Below are 27,878 nucleotides of genomic sequence, written 5' to 3'. Positions count from 1 at the left end.
CTGTCAACGAAATAACTAGATCATATTACTCTTTCATGCAATAAACATCTACAACGTAATATCTTCTTGTGTAAGCCAAATGCAACGGTAATGTATTAATTCCGAACTAGCAGATCTACGTAGTTACCAATATCTACAATACGCACTTCTAGGTTAGTACAACTAAAACCCTAAAAATATAATGCATTTATTCAAACAAATTTTTAAAGAATACACACTATTTAACTCAATAGTCACATATAGGATCTATGAATATTACCTGAAATCAGCGTCTGAATCCGGCAGGGCTTCGCCCCTTCTTCTCTTCTCCTCCCCTCTCTTCTTTTTTTTTCACTGGAATTGAGGAGAGAAGAATGAGGGCTGGGGGCTGGGCAGCAGGCCTTTTATAGGCAGCGAGGCCTGCCGCCCGGCCAGAGGGCGGCAAGGGGCCGCCTGCAAAATAACCGGCCCCGACTGGCTTTTTTGCATTCGGGCCCCTTGCCGCCCCACCAGAGGGCGGCAAGGGTTTTCCTGCAAAAAACCCTCCCTCCGTCACCGCCCGTTCCTCCCCCGTTTGCCACGTCAGCTTGCCGCCTCAGAGGTGGGCGGCAGGGGCTATTTCTGCAATTTTTTTGGTCGATAGATTATTTCTGTAAATATTAAAAAAAAAATCTAAAACCGAAAAAAAGCCTAGGCCCATGATGGGGGTAGCCAGCTTCAGACCAGCCCAAGGCCAGTTTGGGCCCAAACTGGCGGAAATCACCTGCCTACCGCTGATTTGTTGTGATTACTGATTATAGAGTATTACCTTTTCTTATGGGTAATTTTGCATTATCGTTTTTCTTCTATGCATACCAGATAAAGTAACCAGCTGGCTCATCCTATAAATCTATAAAGTCATCCCCACTACGTGTAGTGAATGCTATTTCTCTATTATCTGTTTGAGCCACATCACCTTAATTGTTTCTAGCCCTTGGATGATTGATTTATGGTCGAAATTATGTCCCTCCTTTCTTTCTCCTACGAAGTCACATCATATTTGTTTTCTCTTTGAATGATTAATCTATATCGTCTTTTTTTTCGTTTTATTTTCCTTCTGTCATTGAGGCATATCACCTTAGTTTTGCTTTCGAATAATATATTTATATATAATTTAAATTGTTAGAAACCATATTATTTTAATTGTTTATATTTTTTCCCATGGTTGATCACAGATGAAAAACATATAAAGTTATACCGTGTAGCTATCTGCATGTTATTTGTACTATTATCCTATAAAACTCACGCAACAACGCGTCAGGTTTCATCTAGTTTACCTAGTGGCATACCGTAGATCCTCTTTTAGTAAAAAGAAAAGAAAAGGAACCTCTTAGGCATCTATTTTTATAATCGCATTATAATATTATGCGCCATTCCACATTTTTTTACACAATGATCACAACTCACAGCATTTCTGAATACCATTACACCTACAACACTCCAACTCTTCAACCATCTGTAGAAAGCATAAACTGAGAAAGTGAAATACATGATAATATAAAGAAACATATGGATCATTTTAAGCATGAGCATAATCAGGGGGACTTCTGGTCTCAAGTTCAATTGGGAGTCCAAGAACAGGCATCGGAGTAGCATTCCTGTAACCTTCTTCCTTGCAGCACAATTTCCACCGGAATTGCCTCACTAGGTAACGCAAGCTACCAATGTTTCAGTCCTCGCGAATTCGTTTCCAGGGCACATCCACTGGTGGAGAAACCATCTTTGGTCGGTCGACCAGATTTCACAATAGTCCCGGTTATATTAAAAACCAGGACTAAAAATATCTTTAGTCCCGGTTTTAAAGCTCTAGGGGGTAGTTTCCAATCTTTAGTACCGGTTGGTGTTACCAACCGGGACTAAAGATCTATTTGTAGTCCCGGTTGGTAACACCAACTGGGAAAAAAGATCGCTATACACTTTACTGACTAAAGATCTATTTATAGTCCTGGTTGGTAACACCAACCGGAAAAAAAGATCGACGCGGAGATTGGAGAGGCCTGCGCGATTGGATCGAGGTATCTCCTCCTCTCCTTTTAACTCCTCCCTCCTCCTCTCCTCAACCTTATCTCCTCCTCTCCTTTTAACTCTCTCCTCAACCTTATCTATTCCTCTCCTTCTCCTCTCTACACTGCAGCGGTGCGGCGAGGGTGCCAGGCCGGCGTGAAGCGGCGGGGCGCGGAGGCCAGGCCGGCCGGCACGGCGGCGGCCGCCTGCGGCCTGTGAGGCGGCGGCCTCGCGGCGGGGCGCGGAGGGCGGCGCGGTGCGTGGCGAGGCGGCGGCGGCCGCCGGCGGCCTCGCGGTCGGCGCGAGGGTGGCACAGCGCGGAGGGCGGCGCGGCGCGCGGCGATGCGACGGCCGCCGGCGCGAGGTCGGTGCGGCGAGGCGGTGGTCGCCGGCGGCCTGCGGCTGTGGCCTGGCGGCCGGCGCGAGGGCGGCGCGGCGCGCGGCAAGGCGGCGGCCAGTGGCGGCGGCGGGGCGCGGGCCGGCCGGCCGGCGAGGCGAGGCGGCGCCTGGAAATTTTTTTCTTTCTTTTTTTTTTGAGAATCTGAGCTGAGATTGTTGTATGATGTATTTGATTTGTGTGAGATGTGGATATGTGATTGAATTTTGTAGAAGTTGTGATGTAATTTTTTTTTTAGATTTTGTGATGTATTTGAGATGATCGATTTGTGGATTTGAAGGCAATTTGAGGATGATTGTTTTGGGAATTTAGGGACGGGATAGGGCTAGGGTGAAATCAATATATTAAAAATAATGAAAAATAATGAAGAGAAGAAAAGAATAAAGAAGCAACCGGATCTGCCTCTTTAGTCCCAGTTGCTAACACCAACCGGGACTAAAGATAAAGTATCTTTAGTCCCGGTTGGTGTTACCAACCGGGACTAAAAATCGATTTTTGCTCCCGGTTATTTCACCCAGGACTAAAGATAGCGATCTTTAGTCCCGGATTCGTAGTCCCGGTTGAAAAACCGGGACTATATAGGGGTTACGAACCGGGAGTGAAAACCACTTCTCCACCAATGATCGTAGGATGTAATACCCTGAAAATTCGACCGACAAAATCAAAACTCTAAAAATACGGATTTTCAAAAAAACTTTTTAAACTAATTGCATCATGCCAATCTTATTCGTCTATTTTATCTGGATTTGATCTCGAAGATTATTAATCGTGAGTAAAGAATAGTTAATTAGGAATAAAACTTAAAAACAAATTGGTAAAATAAATACAAATTAAAATAAAGATTAGGTGGGGATAGAAATAAATAAAATATTATCGCAACCATATTTGGATCAATTAAATTTAAATACGATGGAATAAGAATTAACCTTAATTAAAACTCAAATAAATTACATAAAAATAAAATATGAGTAATATTAATCTAGGGTGAATTCATTAGTTAAGATAACACAAATATTGAGTAAAATGCATATATGCAAAATTAGGAATTGTGGAATCAAATTTATATGGAAAATACACTAAAATCGGGTTAATTAGAAAACGGCACTGTTCATTGCACCTAAGGTGTTCGACGGGGTCCCCTAACCCAGCTCCTCCTCTTTCCCCCTCTCTTTGTCGCCACCATCACCACGCGCCGTCGCCATCGTCGCCAGCCGCCGCGCGCCGTCGCCATCATCGCCTGCCGCCGCGCCACCGTCACCATCGCCGCCTGTCGCCGTCACCATCTTATCGCCGCGGCCGCGCCGTCGCCGTCGCGTCCCGCCTCGCGCCGCGCGCCACCACTGCCGCGCCGTCGCCGTCGCCATCCCGTCGCCGCGTGCGCGTTCCATCGCCGCCTCGAGCTGTGCCGCTGCCGCGCCGCGCGCCGTCCCGTCAAGCCCGCGCCGCGCCGTCCCATCGTCGCTGTCGCGCCGTGCCGTCGTGTCGCCGCCCATCGCATCCCGCCCCGAGCCGCGCGCCACCGCTGTCGCCATCGCCGCGCGCGTCCCATTGCCGCTGCCGCGCCGCGCGCCGTCTCGTCGCCTCGCGCCCCGCGCCGCCGCGCCGCCGTCGTTTCACCCCTCCCCCTCCTTCCCCTCTCTTTCTTCCCCTCTCCCCTATAAAGACCCCGGCCCAATCCCCCCTTCTCCACCCCACTCCATTCCCTCCTCTTCTCCCTCTTCCCCTTCTCCACGCGCCGCTGTTGTCGCGCCGCTGCGCCGCCACCTTCGAAGCCGCCGCGCCGTCGCCCCGGAGCCGCCGCGCCGTGCGTCGCCGCCTTGCGCCGCCGTCGCCGTCGTCGCCGCCACCGCCGCCGCCGGTGAGCCGTCTCCCCCCCCTCTCACCTCGCGCCCACCGCCGTCGCCGCTCGGGGAAGCAAAGAGCCGAGAGAGAGAGAGATAGAAAGAAGCCGGGAGGGAGCAGAGAAAAAGAAAAGAGAGGAAAGGAGGAAGGAGCCGGGAGGAGAGAAAGAAAAGAAAAGAGAAAAGAGAGAAAAAGAAAGAGAGGAGAGAAAAAGAGGGAAAATTCCTTGAGCGTAATAGTATTTCGGTCGAAATTCCGAGTTAATTATAAAAATATATTTCTTGATCAGATTAGATTAAAATTGGTAGTAATTTAGATATAATTAATAACTAAACAATTAGATGAATTCTTATAGATTATTATAGATTATTTTTGGTAATCTCTAAAAGTCATCGGTTCACGGTAGAAATTCGGATTTAATTACTAGGGATTTTAGCCGTGTATTATATTTAATCATTTAGTCATAGACTAAATTAAATCATATAATATTTCTAGGATTTCGTCCGATATTTAGCTCGCGATAGAAATCTCTAACCTATTATATGGATATAATGCTCGGGTAGATTAAATTAAAAACTTATGACAACAAAATATTTATACCCGCAAAATAGTTTAAGTCGAAATTGGGTTTGCCGTAGTTCGCAGATAGTAAAGTTAATAAAAAGGAATCGACTTTCACATTCGACTTTCATTTGGATTTATTTGGATTTTTATTTGAATTCTAACCGAATTCAAATCAATTTTTGCACGTAACTATAGAGCCCGAGGGAGTTGCGGATCCAAGCGAAGGCCAAGACCCGCAAGACTCTGAGCAAGGCAAGTCATCACTATTCCTTGAACATGTTGATCCCAATTGCGAAATTGTTTTGTTTACAAATAAAATTGCATGCAATGACGAACATCCTACTTGTGATTATGCCATGCCTTGATTATTGTTTACCCTTAAATCTTTGTAACCATGTTTACGTATGAGTCCCTAGTCAACTATGACAATTGCTTAGAAATGCTATTCTAGAATCATGCATACTCATATTTATCAAATGCTATATGCTTGGGCAATTACCTTTGGGAAGGTAATTGAGATGCGGCATGTGGAGACATGAGCGCCACATTGCCATGATGTTGATGACATGATTTGTGAAAGGAGAAATAAAATTAAATAATTGTTTTCGACTGGGGCGGACGGAGGATTTGGGTGGTATCTGGAAAAGGCTAGTACCGTCCCCGGTCAATTAAGGACCGAGCCATGAAGTTAAGCATGAAACAACCCCCGTACAACCGCACTTCTCGTATGGGTATAGACCTAGCGGATTAGATAGCCGAGCGGAGGCAGTATCCCTGCATAGATGGTTCACCCCTGAGTGAGGCAGGTGCGCTACGATGGGACAGCCGTTGAGGTAGGGCCGAGAAGCGTGCCCTACATCGGTGTCGCCATTGGTAGGACTGCCATGAGTGTGTGAGAGAGAGAACTTAACTTGAACCATAATTTAATATGCGTGTGAGACTTCTCTTTCCCGGGAGCGCCAGAACTCCTCTCACTGCTAGAAACATGGACGCCTAGAGTGCATGAGGATTTAAGTTCACGGAGCGGGTACTGCCAATGCGAGGTTATCGAAAAGCTTTGCCGTGACGCGTCTCATGTGTTGGGACGAGGCTCATGTGTTGGGCAATCGCGGAGTGCGGGTAAAGTGTACATCCACTGCAGTGTGAGTAAACCAAATCTATTCAAATAGTCGTGCTCGCGGTTATTGAGCACCGGGACATGTATTACACTTGGCTAGACTCTAAATTCTTTAACTTGTGTGGGATGGGATATTGCATGATGATTTTTATGCTGATGGAGCCACTTCCTGAGAGGCGGGAACGTGGACGTCCTCAGAAAACCATAACGACTCAATGGCGGGAAGCTATCCTTGGGATCACAATGGATGGTGGACAGAACCGTCATTGTTTAATATGAACACTGGTATTAAAACTTGATCAGTCTATGCTAGGTCTTAGGCTTGTGAAAAGAATTACAAAACTTGCTTTGCGCAAAAGAACCATAGCCATCCTTTGAATTCCTCTGTCATGTGCATCATTGCTGTGGTGGCTTGCTGAGTACGGTTGGTACTCACCCTTGCAAATATAAAATTAATCAGAAGCGGGAGATGAAGCCTCGGAGGATCCCTATGCCTACTACCAGGAGGGAGATGAAGACGATGGCGCTCAGTAGGTCTTAGTACGGTCGTTGCCTGTGGCAATGGCATGCCGCTGCCTGAATTCCGCTGCCTTATCTATTTCTGCTTTTGGATGTATTCCGGACCGCTCGGTCCGATAATTTGAGACTACGCCTGCGGGGTTATGATGTAATAATTCGTATTAGACACTCGTGTATGTGCACTTGGTATTTCAGCTATGAATTCGTGTGTACCAGACTACTTGATCCAGGGAAATGGTACTGTTTACACGATTGATTCCTGTTATAAAAACAGGGGTCCACAGAGCTGGTATCAGAGCCATACAACCGTAGGAAAAGACCAAAAGGCGCCCCACCCCTTTTCTAAGTTGGCCAAGGGAGAAATTCCCATTTAGTAATACTTTCAAAAATAAAAACGCTATGTTTACAAAACTCGGTACAATTTTCATCTTACTCTTAACTATTTTCTTTACAAAACAAGTTTTACTCTCAACTAACTTTGGGTTTTTCTTAAAATTAGATGGCAGATCCGGATTCACCCGCTACCTGGGAGTTGAGCTTACCTCAATCAGAGGGGTATGTCATTGAGCTGCATCGGATGTTGAGGCGTCTGCGATACTCTGGGTTCCCGTCATACCGAGTGAGACAGTATGGCTCAGTTTGGGAGGCTCGGGTCGAGGTTCACCCCCGAGTCCCTTCCGAGTTGGACTACAGCTTTCAGACACGTCACCACCGAGACCTGCCGGAGACCGCGATGCAGGATGCAGCCCGGGAGGCCTTCCTCCGACTCAGCTCTATCCACCGAGCTGAGTTAGTGAGTATCGAGTTTGCTCATCACCCGTTCCGGGAGGAGAGCAACTCAGTTTGCACAGTTCAGGACACGCCCTGCTGCTACAACCCGATGGTGACTTGGTTGTCACGATGGGCTGAGGCAGTAGATGACTACTACGAGGAGGCTCTGTTGGAGATTGACGACCACCAGAGACGTATGGGAGAGCTGGAGACTGAGTTGACTGACCTCTCAGTGCAGCAGCTTCAGTTGGAGGAGGAGCACCAGGCTTGGGGCAGTGAGATAGACTCACTGAAGGCACAGCTCCAGGTCCACGGCGACCAGTTCCAGCAGTTATCTGACCAGTACAACGATCGCCGCGGGATGATGGATACTCTTGAGGAGCAGCTGAGAGAGAGTCAGGAGCACGTCAGCCAGCTGGAGGAGCAGCTTCGAGTAGCCAAGATCAGCACCACAGGGGCTTCTACTTCCACAGCAGTAGGCCGTGACCGCTACTTCTTCCTCACCCCGCCGTACCCACCGGCGTTCCACGCTCTTCTGGGAGAGGCTAGTATGCTAGCTACCGAGTTAGCACTTTACCTAGTGGACCCGACAGCGGCACAGCCACCTGTCCCGGAGATGGTGCACACTCCACTGATCCCTACACCTTCTCCGCAGCTGGGTTCCAGTTTGGAGACTCCGATCCAGGTCGACTCCGAGACAGAGGGGACCGACACCGAGCCAGAGATCGAGCCAGACATCACTGATCCTTCAGAGGATGAGACCCCTGTTCCCCGCATCACCTTCCTTGGAGGTCCTCGCACCCTCAGCACTGCTCGCAAGAGCACACGACCTCCGGGCAAGAGGCCCAAGCCAGATCCAGAGGCCACTACTTCTGAGCCGTGGGGACTCAGGTTTGCGTGTGCAAGCGACCACCCTCTACCTGCCCCAGGATCCTGCGGATGGCTGGAGGACTAGACTGACGGACTCCTTGCAGCTTCGATCTCGTATCAGATGGATTTTTGGATAGTATGCGAGACACCCCCCTCCCTTACCTAGATTGACGAGTAGTTTGATGATTAGTTTGATGTATCTTTTGGATGAACCTTATTTGGACTGCGTATGTATGCAGTCGATTGCATCATGATTTATGTACCATTTGTGAAACTCTGTGATATTATTTATGATATCTATTGTTGTTGTGTTATAAATGAGTTTATTCCACCATGCTTGCAAAACAAAGTTCATATCAACACAACTCCCTTAATGGGATAAAGCCATAGGAGCTAGTTAGAAAATTAGGATACTTACTCCATCAACCTACACAGATGGCAAGCCGACGTCGGGCAACAACCAGCAATGACGAAACTCAGACACCCGACTTAACCACTCTGGCCGGAGTTATGGCCACCCAAACTCAACTTCTGCAAGCTATCGCGAACAACCAAGGCAACCGCGGAGGGTCAAGCTTTGGAGAGTTTATGAGGACCAAGCCACCCACATTCGCCACAGCTGAAGAACCTATGGATGCTGAAGATTGGTTAAGGATCATTGAGAAGAAGCTAACTCTTGTTCGAGTACGTGAGGCCAATAAAGTGATCTTTGCGGCAAACCAATTGGAAGGACCAGCCGGAGACTGGTGGGACACGTACAAAGAAGCCCGAGAAGAAGATGCTGGAGAACCAAACTGGGAGGAATTTACCACAGCCTTCCGTGACAACTTCGTGCCTGCCGCGGTGATGCGGATGAAGAAGAATGAGTTCAGGAGACTACGGAAAGGGAATACCACAGTACAAGAGTACCTGAACCGTTTCACTCAGCTAGCGCGCTACGCGACTAGAGATCTTGCCGACGAGGAGGAAAAGATCGACAAATTCATTGAAGGCTTGAATGACGAGTTACGCGGGCCCATGATTGGACAAGATCACGATAGTTTCCAGAGTTTAATCAATAAGGTCGTTAGGCTGGAGAACGACCGGAAGGTCGTGGAGCACAATCGTAAAAGGAGGCTTGCCATGAACCGCTCGCCTCAGACCGCACCCCAGCGTCCTAAAGGGACAACCTCCTCGGCATGGAGACCAACAGTGGTGACAACCAGTCGACCTGCCGCCTCCAGCAATTTCCACAGGTCGGTTACCATTCAGAACCGAGCTCCTGCACCGAATCAGGCCGCCACTGGATCAGTAAGGACAGGAAGCTGTTTCAACTGTGGAGAGTACGAGCATTTCGCCAATAAATGTCCTCATCCAAACAAGACACCCATTCGCACCGGAGCTAATGCAACGGCTATTCACGGGACTGCTACCCCTGCTGCTGGACGAGGTCTATTCAGGACTCCGCAGACTAACAGGACCGCTACCGGATTTGGACGCGGGCAAGTGAACCACGTTCGAGCTGAAGAGGCCCAGGAAGACCAAGGCGTACTGATGGGTATGTTTTCACTCAACTCCACTCCAGTTAAAGTTCTCTTCGATTCAGGAGCATCGCATTCATTTATATCTTTGAAAGCAAGTCAACAACACAATTTAACCAGAGTTAAACTAAGACAACCAATGTTAGTACATTCACCTGGGGTTGAGATAGCAGTGGATACAGCTTGCATTGACGTACCCATCCGCCTTAGGGATGTGGTATTTCTCTACAATCTTATGGTGCTAATACCCCAAACTCTTGATGTCATTTTGGGTATGGATTGGTTAGCAAAGCATAGAGGAATAATTGACTGTAGACATAGAGAAGTTACCCTGACCACACCCTGGGGATCGGATATGAGAGCAACCATGGATCAAGATCCTAGGCTAACCGAACGTGCCGGAGGTATATTTACCATGCTACCCCTAAAGGGAATGCCCGTAGTGCAGCGATTTCCTGATGTGTTCCCAGAAGATTTACCTGGAATGCCACCAGATCGTGACATAGAGTTCATTATTGACCTGATACCCGGAACTGCCTCCATATCCAAGAGACCATATCAGATGCCGGTCAATGAGTTAGAAGAACTTAAAAAGCAAATCAGGGAGTTGCAAGAGAAGGGATTTGTACGCCCCAGTTCATCACCTTGGGGAGCCCCAGTGTTATTTGTTAAAAAGAAAGACGGTAGCATGAGAATGTGTGTAGACTACCGATCACTGAACGAAGTAACTATTAAAAACAAGTATCCACTACCACGGATTGATGATCTTTTTGATCAACTCAACGGAGCTAAGGTGTTCTCTAAGATTGACCTTCGGTCAGGATACCACCAATTGAAAATTAGAACCGGGGACATACCCAAAACCGCGTTCTCAACATGCTATGGATTATATGAGTTCACCGTAATGTCGTTTGGTTTAACCAACGCTCCGGCATACTTTATGAATCTTATGAACAAAGTGTTCATGGACTACTTGGACAAATTTGTGGTGGTATTCATCGATGATATTCTAATCTACTCTAAAGATGAGGAAGAACATGCGGAACACTTGCGATTGGTACTCGAGAAACTTCGGAAGCATAAGTTATATGCAAAATTCAGCAAGTGTGAGTTCTGGTTAAAAGAAGTCGCTTTTCTAGGCCACGTAATCTCGGCCGGTGGAGTAGCAGTGGATCCTGCTAAAGTAGAGGCTGTCACGGAATGGAAAGCACCCAAATCTGTGACTGAAATTCGGAGTTTTCTAGGCTTGGCTGGATACTACCGACGGTTCATTGAAGGGTTCTCTAAGATAGCCCGACCAATGACACAACTACTCAAGAAGGAAAAGAAGTTTGTGTGGTCAGAACAGTGTCAGGAAAGCTTTGAGCAGCTCAAAGAAAAGCTGACCTCGGCACCTATTTTAGTTCTTCCCGACATCAGGAAAGACTTTGTTATATATTGTGATGCTTCAAGGCAAGGACTAGGAGGAGTATTGATGCAGGACGGGAAAGTTGTGGCCTATGCGTCACGACAATTGCGACCACATGAGGAAAACTACCCTACCCATGACCTAGAACTCGCAACTGTGGTTCATGCGCTAAAGATTTAGAGACATTATCTAATTGGAAACCATTGCGATATCTACACTGACCACAAGAGTCTAAAGTATATCTTCACCCAGTCAGATCTCAACTTGAGGCAAAGGCGATGGTTAGAATTAATCAAGGACTATGATTTAGAGGTTCACTATCACCCAGGCAAAGCAAACGTGGTGGCCGAAGCTCTGAGTCGTAAGAGCCATTGCAATCATCTGAGAATGGAAGGGATGGTCCCTGAGCTTAGGGAGGAAATAGCTCAGCTGAACCTACATATAGTACCTCGTGGACGGATAAACACCCTGGACATTCAACCTCTTTTGAGAACCCAAATAGAAGAAGCCCAGAAGGACAACGAGGAAGTCCGAGAGGTGAAGGAACGCTTAGCTGCAGGACGTGCAAAGGAATTTTCAACCGACGAAAAAGATGTTCTATGGTATAAAAAGAGAATTTACGTACCCGAACAGGGTGGACTGAGGGGATTAATTTTAAAGGAAGCTCACGAATCGGCATATTCATTGCACCCCGGAAGTACGAAGATGTACCAAGATCTGAAGGAAGGATACTGGTGGCCCAACATGAAGAGAGATGTGGTGGAATACGTAGCACTCTGTGACGTGTGCCAAAAAGTGAAGGCTGAGCATCAGCGACCGGCAGGCTTGCTGCAACCCCTTAGGATTCCCGAATGGAAATGGGATGAGATAGGTATGGATTTTATTGTTGGATTGCCCAAAACCGCAACAGGATATGATTCTATTTGGGTGATCGTGGATCGACTCACCAAGACGGCGAGATTCATTCCCGTTAAGACAAATTATAGCAGTGCTAAGCTAGCCGAGTTATACATGACCAGGATAGTATGTCTTCATGGTGTACCTAAGAAAATTATATCTGATCGGGGCACACAGTTTACCTCACATTTCTGGGAGAAAGTCCATGAAGCCCTAGGAAGTTACCTCGCAGTTAGCACAGCTTATCATCCCCAGACAGATGGCCAGACGGAGAGAACCAACCAGGTCCTGGAGGACATGCTGAGGGCTTGTGCTCTGGATTTTAGCAAGGACTGGGAGAGATGTTTGCCCTACGCCGAATTCTCCTACAACAACAGCTTTCAAGCAAGCCTAAAAATGTCAACCAATGAGGCATTGTTTGGTCGACAATGTCGTACCCCGCTAATGTGGTCCGAGACTGGAGAACGGGCGGTATTTGGACCTGACATTATTCAAGAAGCCGAAGAAAAGGTTCGCTTGATCCGTGACCGTCTAAAAGTAGCACAATCACGACAAAAGAGTTACGCCGACACCCGAAGAAGAAACCTGGAATTTAAGGAGGGAGATTACGTTTATCTAAAGGTTTCTCCGATGAGGGAAACAAAAAGGTTTAAGGTCAAAGGAAAACTGGCACCAAGATATGTGGGACCATTCCAGATCATCGCCAAGCGAGGAGAAGTTGCATATCAGTTACAGTTACCAGAGAATATCGCGGATGTGCACCCAGTCTTCCATGTGTCTCAGCTAAAGAAATGTTTACGAGTGCCGGAAGAGCAAGCTCCGCTGGAAGAGATTCACATTAGCAATGATCTCACATATCCAGAACACCCGATCCGGATATTGGATGAAGCCGAAAAGAGGACTAGGAGCAAAGTGTGGCGTATGTACAAGGTACAATGGAGCAATCACACTGAGGATGAAGCCACATGGGAAAGCGAAGAATTCTTGAGGACGGAGTACCCGCATATATTCGAAAACTGGTAAGAAATCTCGGGACGAGATTTATTTAAGGGGGGTAGGTTTGTAACACCCTGAAAATTCGACCGACAAAATCAAAACTCTAAAAATACGGATTTTCAAAAAAACTTTTTAAACTAATTGCATCATGCCAATCTTATTCGTCTATTTTATCTGGATTTGATCTCGAAGATTACTAATCGTGAGTAAAGAATAGTTAATTAGGAATAAAACTTAAAAACAAATTGGTAAAATAAATACAAATTAAAATAAAGATTAGGTGGGGATAGAAATAAATAAAATATTATCGCAACCATATTTGGATCAATTAAATTTAAATACGATGGAATAAGAATTAACCCTAATTAAAACTCAAATAAATTACATAAAAATAAAATATGAGTAATATTAATCTAGGGTGAATTCATTAGTTAAGATAACACAAATATTGAGTAAAATGCATATATGCAAAATTAGGAATTGTGGAATCAAATTTATATGGAAAATACACTAAAATCGGGTTAATTAGAAAACGGCACTGTTCATTGCACCTAAGGTGTTCGACGGGGTCCCCTAACCCAGCTCCTCCCCTTTCCCCCTCTCTTTGTCGCCACCGTCACCACGCGCCGTCGCCATCGTCGCCAGCTGCCGCGCGCCGTCGCCATCGTCGCCTGCCGCCGCGCCACCGTCGCCATCGCCGCCTGTCGCCGTCACCATCTCATCGCCGCGGCCGCGCCGTCGCCGTCGCGTCCCGCCTCGCGCCGCGCGCCACCACTGCCGCTCTGTCGCCGTCGCCATCCCGTCGCCGCGTGCGCGTTCCATCGCCGCCTCGAGCTGTGCCGCTGCCGGGCCGTCCCATCGTCGCTGTCGCGCCGTGCCGTCGTGTCGCCGCCCATCGCATCCCGCCCCGAGCCGCGCGCCACCGCTGTCGCCGTCGCCATCGACGTCCCGTCGCCGCGCGCGTCCCATTGCCGCTGCCGCGCCGCGCGCCGTCTCGTCGCCTCGCGCCGCGAGCCCGCCGCCTCGCGCCCCGCGCCGCCGCGCCGCCGTCGTTTCACCCCTCCCCCTCCTTCCCCTCTCTTTCTTCCCCTCTCCCCTATAAAGACCCCGGCCCAATCCCCCCTTCTCCACCCCACTCCATTCCCTCCTCTTCTCCCTCTTCCCCTTCTCCACGCGCCGCTGTCGTCGCGCCGCTGCGCCGCCGTTGTCGTGCCGCCGCGCCGCCACCTTCGAAGCCGCCGCGCCGTCGCCCCGGAGCCGCCGCGCCGTGCGTCGCCGCCTTGCGCCGCCGTCGCCGTCGTCGCCGCCACCGCCGCCGCCGGTGAGCCGTCTCCCCCCCCCCTCACCTCGCGCCCACCGCCGTCGCCGCCCGGGGAAGCAAAGAGCTGAGAGAGAGAGAGATAGAAAGAAGCTGGGAGGGAGCAGAGAAAAAGAAAAGAGAGGAAAGGAGGAAGGAGCCGGGAGGAGAGAAAGAAAAGAAAAGAGAAAAGAGAGAAAAAGAAAGAGAGGAGAGAAAAAGAGGGAAAATAGAAAAGAAGAAAAGGAGAAAATAGAAGGGAAATTGGGGTAGAAATTAGGAGGATTTAGGAAATAAAAATGGTCGGGGTTAATCGTAGATTATTTTTGGAAATTCCTCGAGCGTAATAGTATTTCGGTCGAAATTCCGAGTTAATTATAAAAATATGTTTCTTGATCAGATTAGATTAAAATTGGTAGTAATTTAGATATAATTAATAACTAAACAATTAGATGAATTCTTATAGATTATTATAGATTATTTTTGGTAATCTCTAAAAGTCATCGGTTCACGGTAGAAATTCGGATTTAATTACTAGGGATTTTAGCCGTGTATTATATTTAATCATTTAGTCATAGACTAAATTAAATCATATAATATTTCTAGGATTTCGTCCGATATTTAGCTCGCGATAGAAATCTCTAACCTATTATATGGATATAATGCTCGGGTAGATTAAATTAAAAACTTATGACAACAAAATATTTATACCCGCAAAATAGTTTAAGTCGAAATTGGGTTTGCCGTAGTTCGCAGATAGTAAAGTTAATAAAAAGGAATCGACTTTCACATTCGACTTTCATTTGGATTTATTTAGATTTTTATTTGAATTCTAACCGAATTCAAATCAATTTTTGCACGTAACTATAGAGCCCGAGGGAGTTGCGGATCCAAGCGAAGGCCAAGACCCGCAAGACTCTGAGCAAGGCAAGTCATCACTATTCCTTGAACATGTTGATCCCAATTGCGAAATTGTTTTGTTTACAAATAAAATTGCATGCAATGACGAACATCCTACTTGTGATTATGCCATGCCTTGATTATTGTTTACCCTTAAATCTTTGTAACCATGTTTACGTATGAGTCCCTAGTCAACTATGACAATTGCTTAGAAATGCTATTCTAGAATCATGCATACTCATATTTATCAAATGCTATATGCTTGGGCAATTACCTTTGGGAAGGTAATTGAGATGCGGCATGTGGAGACATGAGCGCCACATTGCCATGATGTTGATGACATGATTTGTGAAAGGAGAAATAAAATTAAATAACTGTTTTCGACTGGGGCGGACGGAGGATTTGGGTGGTATCTGGAAAAGGCTAGTACCGTCCCCGGTCAATTAAGGACCGAGCCATGAAGTTAAGCATGAAACAACCCCCGTACAACCGCACTTCTCGTATGGGTATAGACCTAGCGGATTAGATAGCCGAGCGGAGGCAGTATCCCTGCATAGATGGTTCACCCCTGAGTGAGGCAGGTGCGCTACGATGGGACAGCCGTTGAGGTAGGGCCGAGAAGCGTGCCCTACATCGGTGTCGCCATTGGTAGGACTGCCATGAGTGTGTGAGAGAGAGAACTTAACTTGAACCATAATTTAATATGCGTGTGAGACTTCTCTTTCCCGGGAGCGCCAGAACTCCTCTCACTGCTAGAAACATGGACGCCTAGAGTGCATGAGGATTTAAGTTCACGGAGCGGGTACTGCCAATGCGAGGTTATCGAAAAGCTTTGCCGTGACGCGTCTCATGTGTTGGGACGAGGCTCATGTGTTGGGCAATCGCGGAGTGCGGGTAAAGTGTACATCCACTGCAGTGTGAGTAAACCAAATCTATTCAAATAGTCGTGCTCGCGGTTATTGAGCACCGGGACATGTATTACACTTGGCTAGACTCTAAATTCTTTAACTTGTGTGGGATGGGATATTGCATGATGATTTTTATGCTGATGGAGCCACTTCCTGAGAGGCGGGAACGTGGACGTCCTCAGAAAACCATAACGACTCAATGGCGGGAAGCTATCCTTGGGATCACAATGGATGGTGGACAGAACCGTCATTGTTTAATATGAACACTGGTATTAAAACTTGATCAGTCTATGCTAGGTCTTAGGCTTGTGAAAAGAATTACAAAACTTGCTTTGCGCAAAAGAACCATAGCCATCCTTTGAATTCCTCTGTCATGTGCATCATTGCTGTGGTGGCTTGCTGAGTACGGTTGGTACTCACCCTTGCAAATATAAAATTAATCAGAAGTGGGAGATGAAGCCTCGGAGGATCCCTATGCCTACTACCAGGAGGGAGATGAAGACGATGGCGCTCAGTAGGTCTTAGTACGGTCGTTGCCTGTGGCAATGGCATGCCGCTGCCTGAATTCCGCTGCCTTATCTATTTCTGCTTTTGGATGTATTCCGGACCGCTCGGTCCGATGATTTAAGACTACGCCTGCGGGGTTATGATGTAATAATTCGTATTAGACACTCGTGTATGTGCACTTGGTATTTCAGCTATGAATTCGTGTGTACCAGACTACTTGATCCAGGGAAATGGTACTGTTTACACGATTGATTCCTGTTATAAAAACGGGGGTCCACATAGGACCGCCCCCAAATGGCACAAAGCAATAAGGTGGGATTGAAGACATTTCATCAAATCTAAAAGGGTCAAACTTGCTTGGGTCGTCTAAAAAAAATTTGCGTTCAAATGTGTGACAATTTGAGCAGTGAAGACCTGCCTGTTAGGAAGCGATAGGCTAACAAACGATAAAAAATAATAGATCAATCACAGAAGATACGAGATTTAACGTGGAAAACCCTCCAAAAACAAAAGAGAAGCTGGCATTTATTAAGTGCAAATGAATTTGGATGAAAACTCAATACTGCCTGGCATAGCACAGAAAATGTGTGGGGGAGCAATCCAAGGAAATGTAAGAGTTGGGTATAGTGTTCAGATAGACGCATCACTGACGTCTTTGGGTATGGAATGTGATAGCCCCAGTACTCGATGTCTTTGGTTGTTGTTTGGAAGCTTCTTAAAAGTGCAGGAACTGTCCGTAGCGTCTCCATTGCCATCTTCCATGTGTACTTCATCCTTGAAACATCATTCCAGGTCAAAGGGTCATTAGGTCCTTTGCCACACAACTAGGAAGGTTGCCCGCGTAGCTGCGCGGGCACTTTATTTGATATTGCTTGAATTTTTATTACAAACTTTTTATAATTGATTGTTTAAGGGTTCTATTTTTTTCTTAAAAAAATCTTCCAAAGCTATTATTGTTTAATAAACATGTTCTATTTGCACAATAAAGCTAGTCCCCTCTAATTGGTTAGCTTTTTTGTTGCATACTTATCGCAGTGTAATCATCTAAGAACTCAAAAATGATGCAATGCTTATGCTAATGGGTGTTGTAGTTTAAGTGAAAGTTAAGAACCTATTTTTTCTATGAATTTTATAGGTTTTTCTATAATTAGTTCACTTTTCTCTCTATTGAGTTTTGTATTTTCTATTTCATTTTATATAATCTTATTTTAAGCTCAAATTTTGTGAGATGATAGAATAGTGACAGAGCATGATACCTTAAATGTCAAACTTTTTAAAAATATGAATCAACTTTTTGTGTAAACATCTAATACTAAATTAAATAAGTTGTGTAAACATCTAATACTAAATTAAATAAGTTCTCATTGTTTATTTATTCATGGATTGAGGGGATTCAAAACTATGTTAAATACACATTCTTGTAGAGTCCAATTCTATTGTGCAGTGTAGGAGACAACCATATGGGATAATTTCATGCAAGTGTGCGAGGCTAGCAAGAACACAATTGGATGGCTAAATATAACTACGAACATATCATTATTTTTTTTAATGCGATTTCTTATTATTGTTCCCATGATTTCATTTTTTTTATAAAATTTGTAGTTAAATATTAGGAATTATGTAATCAAAGTAACCAACCCATAAATATTTTGTTTAGCTAGCCTCTGCACTAGGCATGAATTAAGTACAATTAGATTTTATAATCGTTTACTTGAAGCCTATAATGTCTATCCACTTATCATAATTATCACATATTCTATGAAGTTCTAAAAGACCCTAGAAAATATGTGTTTCAAAGATCGGATAAATTATTTGAGAGCTTTTTAAATTTCTAGTTAGCATGGAATTTGTTTGGTCACTATACATTCCACTTGCACCTTCTACTCCATATGCCCTATGGCGAACTCAATAGGACTCCTCTCATCCTCTATTGATGCATTATCTCATTAAGACTGGTCTATTCACTCTTTTCCTGCTTTGCTTTATCTCATTCTAGTTTGCACAAGAAAATTTTTGGGTTCCAAAGTCTAAACAAATACATTGTAAAATTTGACTATGGTTGCGTTCGTTGCTAGGAGATTGAGAGAGAAAACACCTCATTTTCCGCGCGCACGCTTCCCAAACTATTGAACGATGTGTTTTTTTTGCAAAAAGAATTTCTATAGGTAAGTTGCTTTAAAAATTCATATTAATCCATTTTTAAAATTTAAAATACTTAATACTCAACTAATAAAGCGCTAATGGCTCACCTCGTTTTGCGTATCTTCTCAATCTTCTCTTTCCCTCTCCTCTCAAACTCGGCCTATGTCTAGTAGATGACAATTGTTTGGTGATAATTGTCAGGGTTATGGATAACAGGTATCCAATAGTAGTCGATTAAGCTCGGCAGGACCCACCATATACCAAGTCTTATATGAAATCAGGCCTCACATACGAAAGGTATTCCGGATAAGGAATGAGAAACAGAGTTCTACATAAAAATTATAAAGACTACTCGATTCGTATCCATATTTGTTTTCCTAGTTCTACTTGAACAATGGAACATCTATGGGTATAAATACAAGACCCCCTAGGAGGAGGAAGAGGGACCAAGAGAGTCTGAGACACTCAGTCAGAATAGATACCAATACACGCAAGGCTGCGCACTGGCCGCCGATTGTGGCAGCTCGAGCCGAAGGCCCATGTTGGGGTAGCCAGCTTTAGACCAGCCCAACCTTCTTGGTAGGCCGGTTTGGGCAGACCAACACCGGTTTTACTTGGACTAAAATTTCAAAATCACCTAGGAGTAATTGTTAATAAAAAAAACATAGTATTACTTGGACTAAATAAATGCTAATTAATTGATTTAATAAGGTATAAACTCAATTTGTTTTCCGTTGCAACGCACGGGCTCTAGGCTAGTAATTAAATTTGCAAATTGCAATGACCACATAATAAACATGGTTTCTCGTGTATGGACATTTTAAACAAAAGGTCATGAGTGATTCTTTTGTGTGATTACTTTTGTCAATATAAGATGAAGTACGAGGTTTCTCATGTGTCTTGTGCCAATATTATTTTACCCTTGGGAAAGTGCCAAGTTGTACAATAATTAATAAACATGAAACATTGTGGAGCAAGAGTAAGATAAGGAGAGATGCAAGTACTCCCACCGGTCATAAATATCTTGTGAAAACTTTTATACTTTGATCATTATTTTTTAATACCCGAATGCATCTTTTTTTGAAATCTAATAAGTTCAATATAATATGATACTTCTTCTGTTTCATATTAAGTCACTTTGATTATTTTTAGATCAAAGTACTTCTGATCAAGTTTATATAAGAAAATAGTAACATTTTCAACGCAAAACAAACATACTATTAAAATATATTCAATGCTAGATTTAATAAAATAAATTCAATGATATAAATATTGCTACATTTTTTATAAACTTGGTTAAACCTAAAAAATTTTGACTAAAAAAGTTAGTGTTTTATAATATAAAACGGAGTAGTAGTACTTTCAAGGAAAATCTAAGCACACCAATTTACGTTTTTTAAATGGAGCTTTCAGGAAGTCACCAATGGTCAAAATTTTAATGTTTGGCCCTAAAGATGAAATACTTGTGTCCGAAGAAGATAGTAGATACATTGTGGTATATAAACGTAAAGTCAGTTTACACTAAGGTTTAGTTCTTTTCTTCAACTACAAACTTCAACTTCCTCGTTTTCCGTTAGCACGTTTTTCAAACTGTTAAATGATGCTTATTTTGCAAAAGAAACAAAATCTATATAGAAGTTGTTTAAATAAATAAACAAATCTATTTTTCAACTTTATAATAGTGAATACTTAAGTTATTATGTGCTAATGAGCTTTCTCGTTTCATGCAAAGAACGCAGCCTGGGCGTGTACTGTCATCCTTGCATGCTACTTGAATAGTCATCACGTTACAATTTGTGAAAAGTGCCAACACCGTAGATCATAACATTATTCATACCCCTCGAACACGCCAGTTTAAATTTAATCTACATATGTATAACAAAAGTTGGAGAATCCGAATATAGATAGTGTCTATATTGTTCATATAGATTTGCTTTTGTTTTTCTCAATCTAAGGATTGAATTTGGACTTGAATTCTTGTCAGTTCTTGGATTTGTACTGCATTACTCCATGATTCTCTCTGGCTAACTGCAAATAGCATAAACTCAAAATGCACGGACATGAAGCAATTTTTAAGCATGAGCATTTTCAGGGAGGCATCTCGGCTCCAGTTCAACTGGGAGTCCAAGAAGAGGCGTCGGAGACGGATCTTTCTTGTAGCTTTCTTCCTTGCAGCACAGCTTCCACCTGAACTGTGTCACCAAGGAGTGCATGGTCACCAATGTCTCAGTCCTTGCAAACTCGTTTCCAGGACACATTCTTGGACCTCCCCCAAATGGCACAAAGCAATAAGGAGGAATCGAAGAGTTGTTCTCGAATCGAGCAGGGTCGAAATTGCTTGGCTCAGGGAAAATATTTGCATCCAAATGTGTAACAGATTGGGCTGTGAATACCTGGTGAGTCACAGAAGATCAGTATTAGAAGACAAAGGAGGCAACGAGTACACTGGTTCAGATTGGCATGTCACTGAGACACCCAAAGGAATATACAGGGAAGAGCAAAATGTCTAGCCATATTCTCCCTTCGAATTTTTGTGTTTGACATCGTTAACTTTTAAACGTATATTTATTATTCATCTTATTTAAAAATTATGTAAATATAAAAAATATAAGTCATGCTTAAAAGTACTTATATTGATAAAATCAATCAGAATGATAATTATACTTTTTTTTAACAAAATGGATAGTCAAATTTATGTAAACATGTTAATTACGTCAAACATGAAAAAACGGAGAGAATACATGACTTATTCTCCCAAAAATTACTTACCATCCAACCTTTTGGAATGTGATAGCCCTGGTATTCGATGTCTCTGGTAGCTGTTCTGAAGCTCCCAAAAATTGGAGGGATTGTTCGCACTGTCTCCATTGCCACCTTCCATGTGTACTTCATCCTTGAAACATCATCCCAGGTTAGAGCATCCTCAGGTCCCTTGTTCCTGGCAATCTCATCTTGCTCTGTGAAAAGAAAGTAATGCTACTCAGCAGAAGATCGAAAACACTAACAGTAGTGATATCAACACAACGCAAAAGTACTACTACTAGCTGCTCACCCTCAGTTATCTTGGAAAGGACTTCTGGCTCCTTGTCCAGGTGCCAGAGCATGAATGTGATTAGAACAGATGTCGTCTCATAGCCTGCGATCAGAAGGAAGATCGCGTTGTCCACGATGTCCTCGACCGTGAGCGAGTGCGCACCTTCAGCACGCAAGGCGAGCATGTATGTGAAGAAATCGTCAGCTGCTGAAGCGCCATGAGCCTGCTGCTGCTGCAAGAGCGTCTCTCTCTCACGAGCGATCCCCCTGAGCAACTTCCTGATCCTTTGGCTCGCACTCAGGCCCCTGCTGAACCTGGTGAAAGGTATCTTCACTGGAATCGACAGCGCAGCCCTCACCATCGCCGGGAAGTCGGTGGCAAGGGCTTCTCTGACAGAACCTGCCTCTTGTCCGAAGATGACCGAGCAGATGATGTCCAATGTGAGCCTCTTTGCCAAAGGAAGAACCTACAGGAACAGGATCATGCAAGAGTCATACATACATGGGATCTAAAAGTTCTGTAAATTCATGAAAAAAAAAGTTACCAGAGTTAGGTGTTCAAACTTAATTTTATTTGGGAGTAACAAAAAAAATTCAGGTGAATACTATGTTTCTCAAAAATGAAGTTGATTTTGGACTTGACATTTGGTATGGATGTATTTCACACATATACCTATCGTTATAATTTTTTCATGAATTTAGAAAACTTTTTTTAACAAAAGATTTTAGAAAACTTTTAGGTACGGTTTTCACGGTTTTTCAATTATTTGATGGTTTTCACCAAATATATTTCCTTAACATATGTACAATGTAAGGTTATATTTACATCTAACTAAGAAATCAAGAAGGGTATAAGTTTATAAGTATCAACAAATTTGTAGCGACTAGCGAGTGACATGTTGAGTAATTAATAAGGGAACCAGCAATACAAAGAAACAAATCGAAATGAAAAGAAAAGCTAGCACTATGTTCATACCTTGACAGTCTTGTGTCCAACCCAATTCACCTTAACATGCCTCCTGACTTCCTCATCCATCTTAGAGACATACCTGATTACCATTTCTGGGCTTAAGAAATTCTGCAGTGCGCCACGGACTTGCTTCAGCTCCTCGCCTGAGAGCATCAGTATATTCCGGCCGCTAAGGAGGTTCATCGACCTTGTCCCCGTGAAGAGCAGGTCCTTGTTGCTGAATATGAAGCGGTTGGCTGCAGGTCCGGCCATCAGGACTGCAGGTGAGCCAAACAGCCACATCTTGGACACAGGACCATACTTGCCGATCCTGCCTTGGTACCATTGGTGATCAGTGTTACTGCGAAGGGCCCGGAGGAAGGAGATGCTCTGGCCAACGAATGGGAAGCCAAGTGAGCCTGGAGGGAGATTGTAGGATGAGTACTTGAATCGGGTGACAAGGTGGAGGAGGATGGGTATGAACAGGGCAATCAGCAGAGCAGGAAGAATGGATGAATCCATAGGTATGGTATGTGGTAATGCAGTCTGCTGCCTGGACTGGACAAATATTATGGTAATTCAATCTTCAAGCCACATAATAGGGCCAGTTTAGTACAATGTATGTGAAAATTGTTGAAGATAATCACAAGTCAACATCAACTTGTAGCTCTCCAAGTCAGCAAACACATTTTCTTCAACTGAAAGATACAGGCCTTGTTTTTCTTCAAACTTCCAACTTTTTCATCACATTAAATGTTTGGACACATGCATGGAGCATTAAATATAAATAAAAAAAACAATTACACAGTTTGCATATAAATCGCAAGACGAATCTTTTGAACCAAATTACGCCATGATTTGACAATGCGGTGCTACAGTAAACATTTGCTAATGATGGATTAATTAGGCTTAATAGATTCGTCTCGCAGTTTGCAGGTGAAATCTGTAATTTGTTTTGTTACTAGTCTACGTTTAATATTTTAAATGTGTGTTCATATATGTCAAAAAAAAAATTTTGGCACACGAACTAAACACAGCCTATGACAAGTGATGCACTGTTGATCAACAGGAACAGAAGAATCCTTTGTGCAAGATGGCCCTGTTCTTTTCATTCTATTCTTTGCACAAAAGATGAGCTGAGAAATCTATGCAAGTAAAACTTCAAACCATAAACAAATTTACGCATGTAGCGGAGATGACAGCTTCATGTATGTATGCTTGCGCGATATGTTAAGGGCAGTTTCCAATTCACACAGATGTTCTCTGAAACATAAGATAATTGAGCATGGAAGCAAGTTATGAATCAACAGAAATTCACTAGGACTCTACACGATACACGACAAATGGCACAAAGGGTCACACAGATTTGACAACTGAGACTGGAGACAAACAATGACATATTTCTGAAAGTCCATGAGGGTCATTTTCGAAGAACTAGAAAAATCTAGCAATTAACTGTCTCTAAAAATAGACAAAGTATGGTGACAGTGGAGCGAGAGCGAGTTTCGCAAGCAGAAATTTTGACACGGAACAATTCGATTCCCGCGGGAATTGGGAGATTTTTCGGTGGTTCCACATGGGCCCTGAAACTATCGCCAAACACTCATTAAATTCGTAACCCTACACACAGACTCTCCACAGATGTGATAAGTTCCAAAATCCAAATTCCAAGATCTTATACCCCAAATACAGAGTCAATCAAATGAGGAAGGCACAAAAAAAATGGGTCTCGCGTGCCGCCGTCGGATGCAGGCCATGCGTCTGCTCGAGCTAGAGGCTTTGATGAGGTAGGCAGCCAAACGGATTTTTCTTATTTTTCTAAAACCTTTTTTTATTTTAAATTTAAAAAATAAACATTTCAAAAACTTATTTTCAGAATCTGAGTTTTTTGACCAGGCCAGTTAGATTAGCGTGACAAAATAATATACATTATTTGACCACGCTGATCTGGATGACGTGACAGCGTTGCCTTACATGATAAAAATTGTTACTTATACTGTGGATGACATGTCAGTGTTGTTTTACCATATCATGGAGCGGGTTGACGTGGTTAAAATATTCATATTTTAGAAATAAATTTCGAAGTGGCCTTTTTTAATTAAATATTAAAAAGGTTTAATTTTTTAAAAAAAATCCAACCAAGGACCCATATCCCAATCTCAACAAAAGTTTTGGTCCAAATGACTAAACAAATTCTTTACTCCCACTATCCAAAAGTGTCGAGCGTATTACTATTTTCATTGATCGCGAAAAAAAAAACTCTGTTACATTTAACCATCCTTATTTAGATGAAGTGTCGCTACCTACACTTATAGATATGACAACTATTTGTCTTCGGAATTATGGGTGCTGGGTGCACCAAAACCATTAAATGATTAAATAAAGGACAGTGATGTCGGTTGAGTGATTACTTTTAAAGAAAAAACAAAGAAGGTGGTATCACTATATTGCGTACTAGGCCATCCCTAACCCTTGATGTCATTTAGTGTTCATAGTATTAAATACATTGCCACATAAACAAAAATCTGATATGGAAAGAGAGTTAATAAGGAGAGAAGTAAAAAATATGAAGAAAACATTTCTCATGCAAGAAACCATTTCTATACAAGAAGTAAGAATGAAAACAAATGTATATGTGGATAAAAGGAGAGAGAAGAAATGATTGAATGAGAATTTAATTTAAAGACACCATCGTTAGGTATATAGTTATAAATATAAAAACTAATTGATACTTTCAGGGTTGGGTTGAAGATGGCCTTATCCATTGATATCTTTCGCCACACTTAGCCTCCTCTTACACTGCAGCAATCAATGAGATGTCACCTTTGTCAACATCCTGTGAACTTGAGCGTGACCATTCGTATTTTTGTCCTTCTGGCTGTTGTGTTGTACTCCCTCCGTCAAAAAAAACAAAAGACAAATTCTGAATTTTCGTGTCCAACTTTGACTGTCCGTCTTATATAATTTTTTTATAATTTGTATTTTTATTGTTGTTAGATGATAAAACATGATTAATATTTTATGCGTGACTTGTCTTTTTAATTTTTTTTATAATTTTTTCAAATAAGACGGACGGTCAAACGTTGGACACGGAAACTAGGGTTTATCTTTTTTTAGATGGAGGGAGTATAGCAGTAGTCAGAAAACTAGGGTTTATCTTTTTTTTAGACGGAGGGAGTATAGCAGTAGTTAGTAATGCATAGTACTGCTTACTGTGATGTGCATATATTCTGTTAAAACAGTCCGAGACAATCCTGAAACAGTGCGTGACACTCAAGCATGCAAATACTCTCTTCTTGTGCACATCAAACTACAAATTATTCCATAAAAACTGAATCAGCAAATATACCTTCTAATTAGTTCGTCAAATTGTGGTTGAAGCTCTTTATCTCTTATGTCTTCTATATTCTTATAAACGAAGTCTATTTTCTGAATAGCCACTAGAATTATGGAGTGCAAAGCCTTTACAGTAGCACGGGTAAAATCAACAAGGATTTGATTTGTGGACATAAACCTATAATTGACGTCGTTTATTTTTTAAATAATAAAATCATTTTTTCTAAGTGAAAAAAAAGTGGTATCAGTTTTTCATGCCTGTGACCATTATCCCCTCTTACGTGGAAAAAGAACAAAGATTAAGAAAAAAAATCTTCCAAACACTAAAGATCGAAAAATGGTTTCATCAAATAGGATTTTTTTTAGGGGAAAGGGCACGAGCTCTGCCAATTTCATTTAAGGAGAGAAAGCAAGAGTACAAATAACCCCTAACAAGTTAATGGGTCTAGATCCCGTCGACATTAGGCGGGGAAGACAGACAATTTTTAGGGAATGGAAGGCAACAAGCATCAAAATACATCTCTTCATCAAAGGACTTGCACAATTGTATAATTGACTCCACCACTTGTGAGACCGTGTTGTAGGTGTCATGAAAGATCCTGCTGTTTCTTTGCAACCAAATTCCCCATGTCGTGTAAATGATGAGGCCATCTAGGTTTCGCCTTTGCTCTTTGACAATTTTTTTCCAACAAGAATCCCACTATGCCAAGATATCTCCATTGAAGAGGCTTGTGGTCGGCATTTGTAGACCTAGCTTGGACCAAATTGAGCTCCAAACCTGCTTTGCGAAAGCACATTCCATGATAAGGTGCCTAGCCGTCTCGAGTTCAATGCCGCATAGGGAGCATATCGGGCTGTTATCCCATCCCCTTAGCTGGAGTTTGTCAGAGGTTAGGATTTTTTTATGTACCATAAGCCAAGCGAAAAACCTACATTTGTTTTCTGTCTTTGCCTTCCAGAAGAAATTTGTTCTGTTGTCCTGTATGCTACCTAGGAATTAGATTCTGTATGCCGAGCTAGCTGAGTATGCCCCATTCGGCGTCCATTTCCAGGTGATAGAGTCTGTTGCGCTTTCATCCAGGTGGACTTGTTGGATTAAACCCCAAAGGAGAATGAATTCTCTTACTTGGGTAGTCGAGTTCATCCTCCTCATAGGTCTAAGCCATCTGTTATCCTGTAACTCCTGTGCTACTCATCAAATAGGATTGTCGTGAACCATTTCAATGCCAAATAGAGTATATTAGGGAGAAAGATAAGAGAAAAAAGACAACCAACAAATTGATGTTTTAAAATTGTTCCTTCTGTTTTATTTTATAAGATGTTTAAGTGCAAGTTACCTAAGGGTGTGTTTGAGAGTAAAATTCAACTTCTACAAGTTGTGAAAAATAACAAATATGGATGCGAATGTACGATAACTATTTTCAGTTTAATTTGTTCTTTTTGCTGCAACTTGTAGAAGTCCAATTTGATCTTGCATTTTGTGTAGTGATATATTTAATATTAATCTATATTGTCATTTTCTTTAAAAAAATTATAATTATTTAGACGACATGTAAATAACGAGAGGATATCCCCTCGAGGGATATGATGAAATCCATATCATATTCTGCTTTGCTGTGGCAAATCAGCGAATTTGTCACTCAAGTTTGTGGCAGATTAGCAAAGCCAACAAACTTTGTGGCATTTGAGAATTGAGAAGATGCCACTCAAAACAGGCATTTGGAAGCCTGACAAAATTTCGACTTGATCAACTCAAAACAGGGTGGCTTTTCATTTGTTAGAGTAACCACCGAGTGGATAAATATCCAGCCGATCCGGCATTGCTATTATAGGGCCTTATCTTTTTCTTATGCTTATCATCCAAAATTTAAATTTTCAACCTT

General features: G+C 43.1%; 2 protein-coding genes across 2 annotated transcripts; both read right to left on the bottom strand.

Moving 5' to 3' along the window:
• Window positions 1–1,537: 1,537 nt before the first annotated feature.
• LOC107281627 (cytochrome P450 716A75) lies at window positions 1,538–19,218 on the bottom strand. Its single transcript, XM_066312701.1, is given in 6 exon segments — window positions 1,538–1,677; window positions 1,680–1,721; window positions 16,815–16,902; window positions 16,905–16,953; window positions 17,187–17,346; window positions 19,182–19,218. Coding segments are annotated over 6 exon segments (516 nt in total).
• A 1,227-nt stretch (window positions 19,219–20,445) lies between these two features.
• On the bottom strand, window positions 20,446–23,266 carry LOC4343395 (beta-amyrin 28-monooxygenase). The gene is made up of 4 exons (XM_015789530.3): window positions 22,687–23,266; window positions 21,730–22,177; window positions 21,447–21,634; window positions 20,446–21,070 (listed from the first exon to the last, which is right to left on the bottom strand). The coding sequence occupies exons 1-4, from the start codon at window positions 23,179–23,181 to the stop codon at window positions 20,750–20,752; spliced, it is 1,452 nt and encodes a 483-aa protein (XP_015645016.1). The 5' UTR covers window positions 23,182–23,266; the 3' UTR covers window positions 20,446–20,749.
• Window positions 23,267–27,878: the final 4,612 nt, after the last annotated feature.

Source organism: Oryza sativa, chromosome 7 (assembly GCF_034140825.1).
Source record: "Oryza sativa Japonica Group chromosome 7, ASM3414082v1".
Taxonomy (NCBI): Eukaryota; Viridiplantae; Streptophyta; class Magnoliopsida; order Poales; family Poaceae; genus Oryza; species Oryza sativa.
Note: the sequence above shows the minus strand (reverse complement) of the source record. Positions and strands in the feature narration are given on the sequence as shown.

Coding starts and splice junctions, on each gene's coding strand:
- LOC4343395 (XM_015789530.3), bottom strand. CDS start 23,181: ATGGATTCATCCATTCTTCCTGCTCTGCTGATTGCCCTGTTCATACCC. Junction 22,178..22,686: donor TTGGACACAAGACTGTCAAG/GTATGAACATAG, acceptor CTGTTCCTGTAG/GTTCTTCCTTTGGCAAAGAG. Junction 21,071..21,446: donor ACATTCCAAAAGGTTGGATG/GTAAGTAATTTT, acceptor GTGACTCACCAG/GTATTCACAGCCCAATCTGT.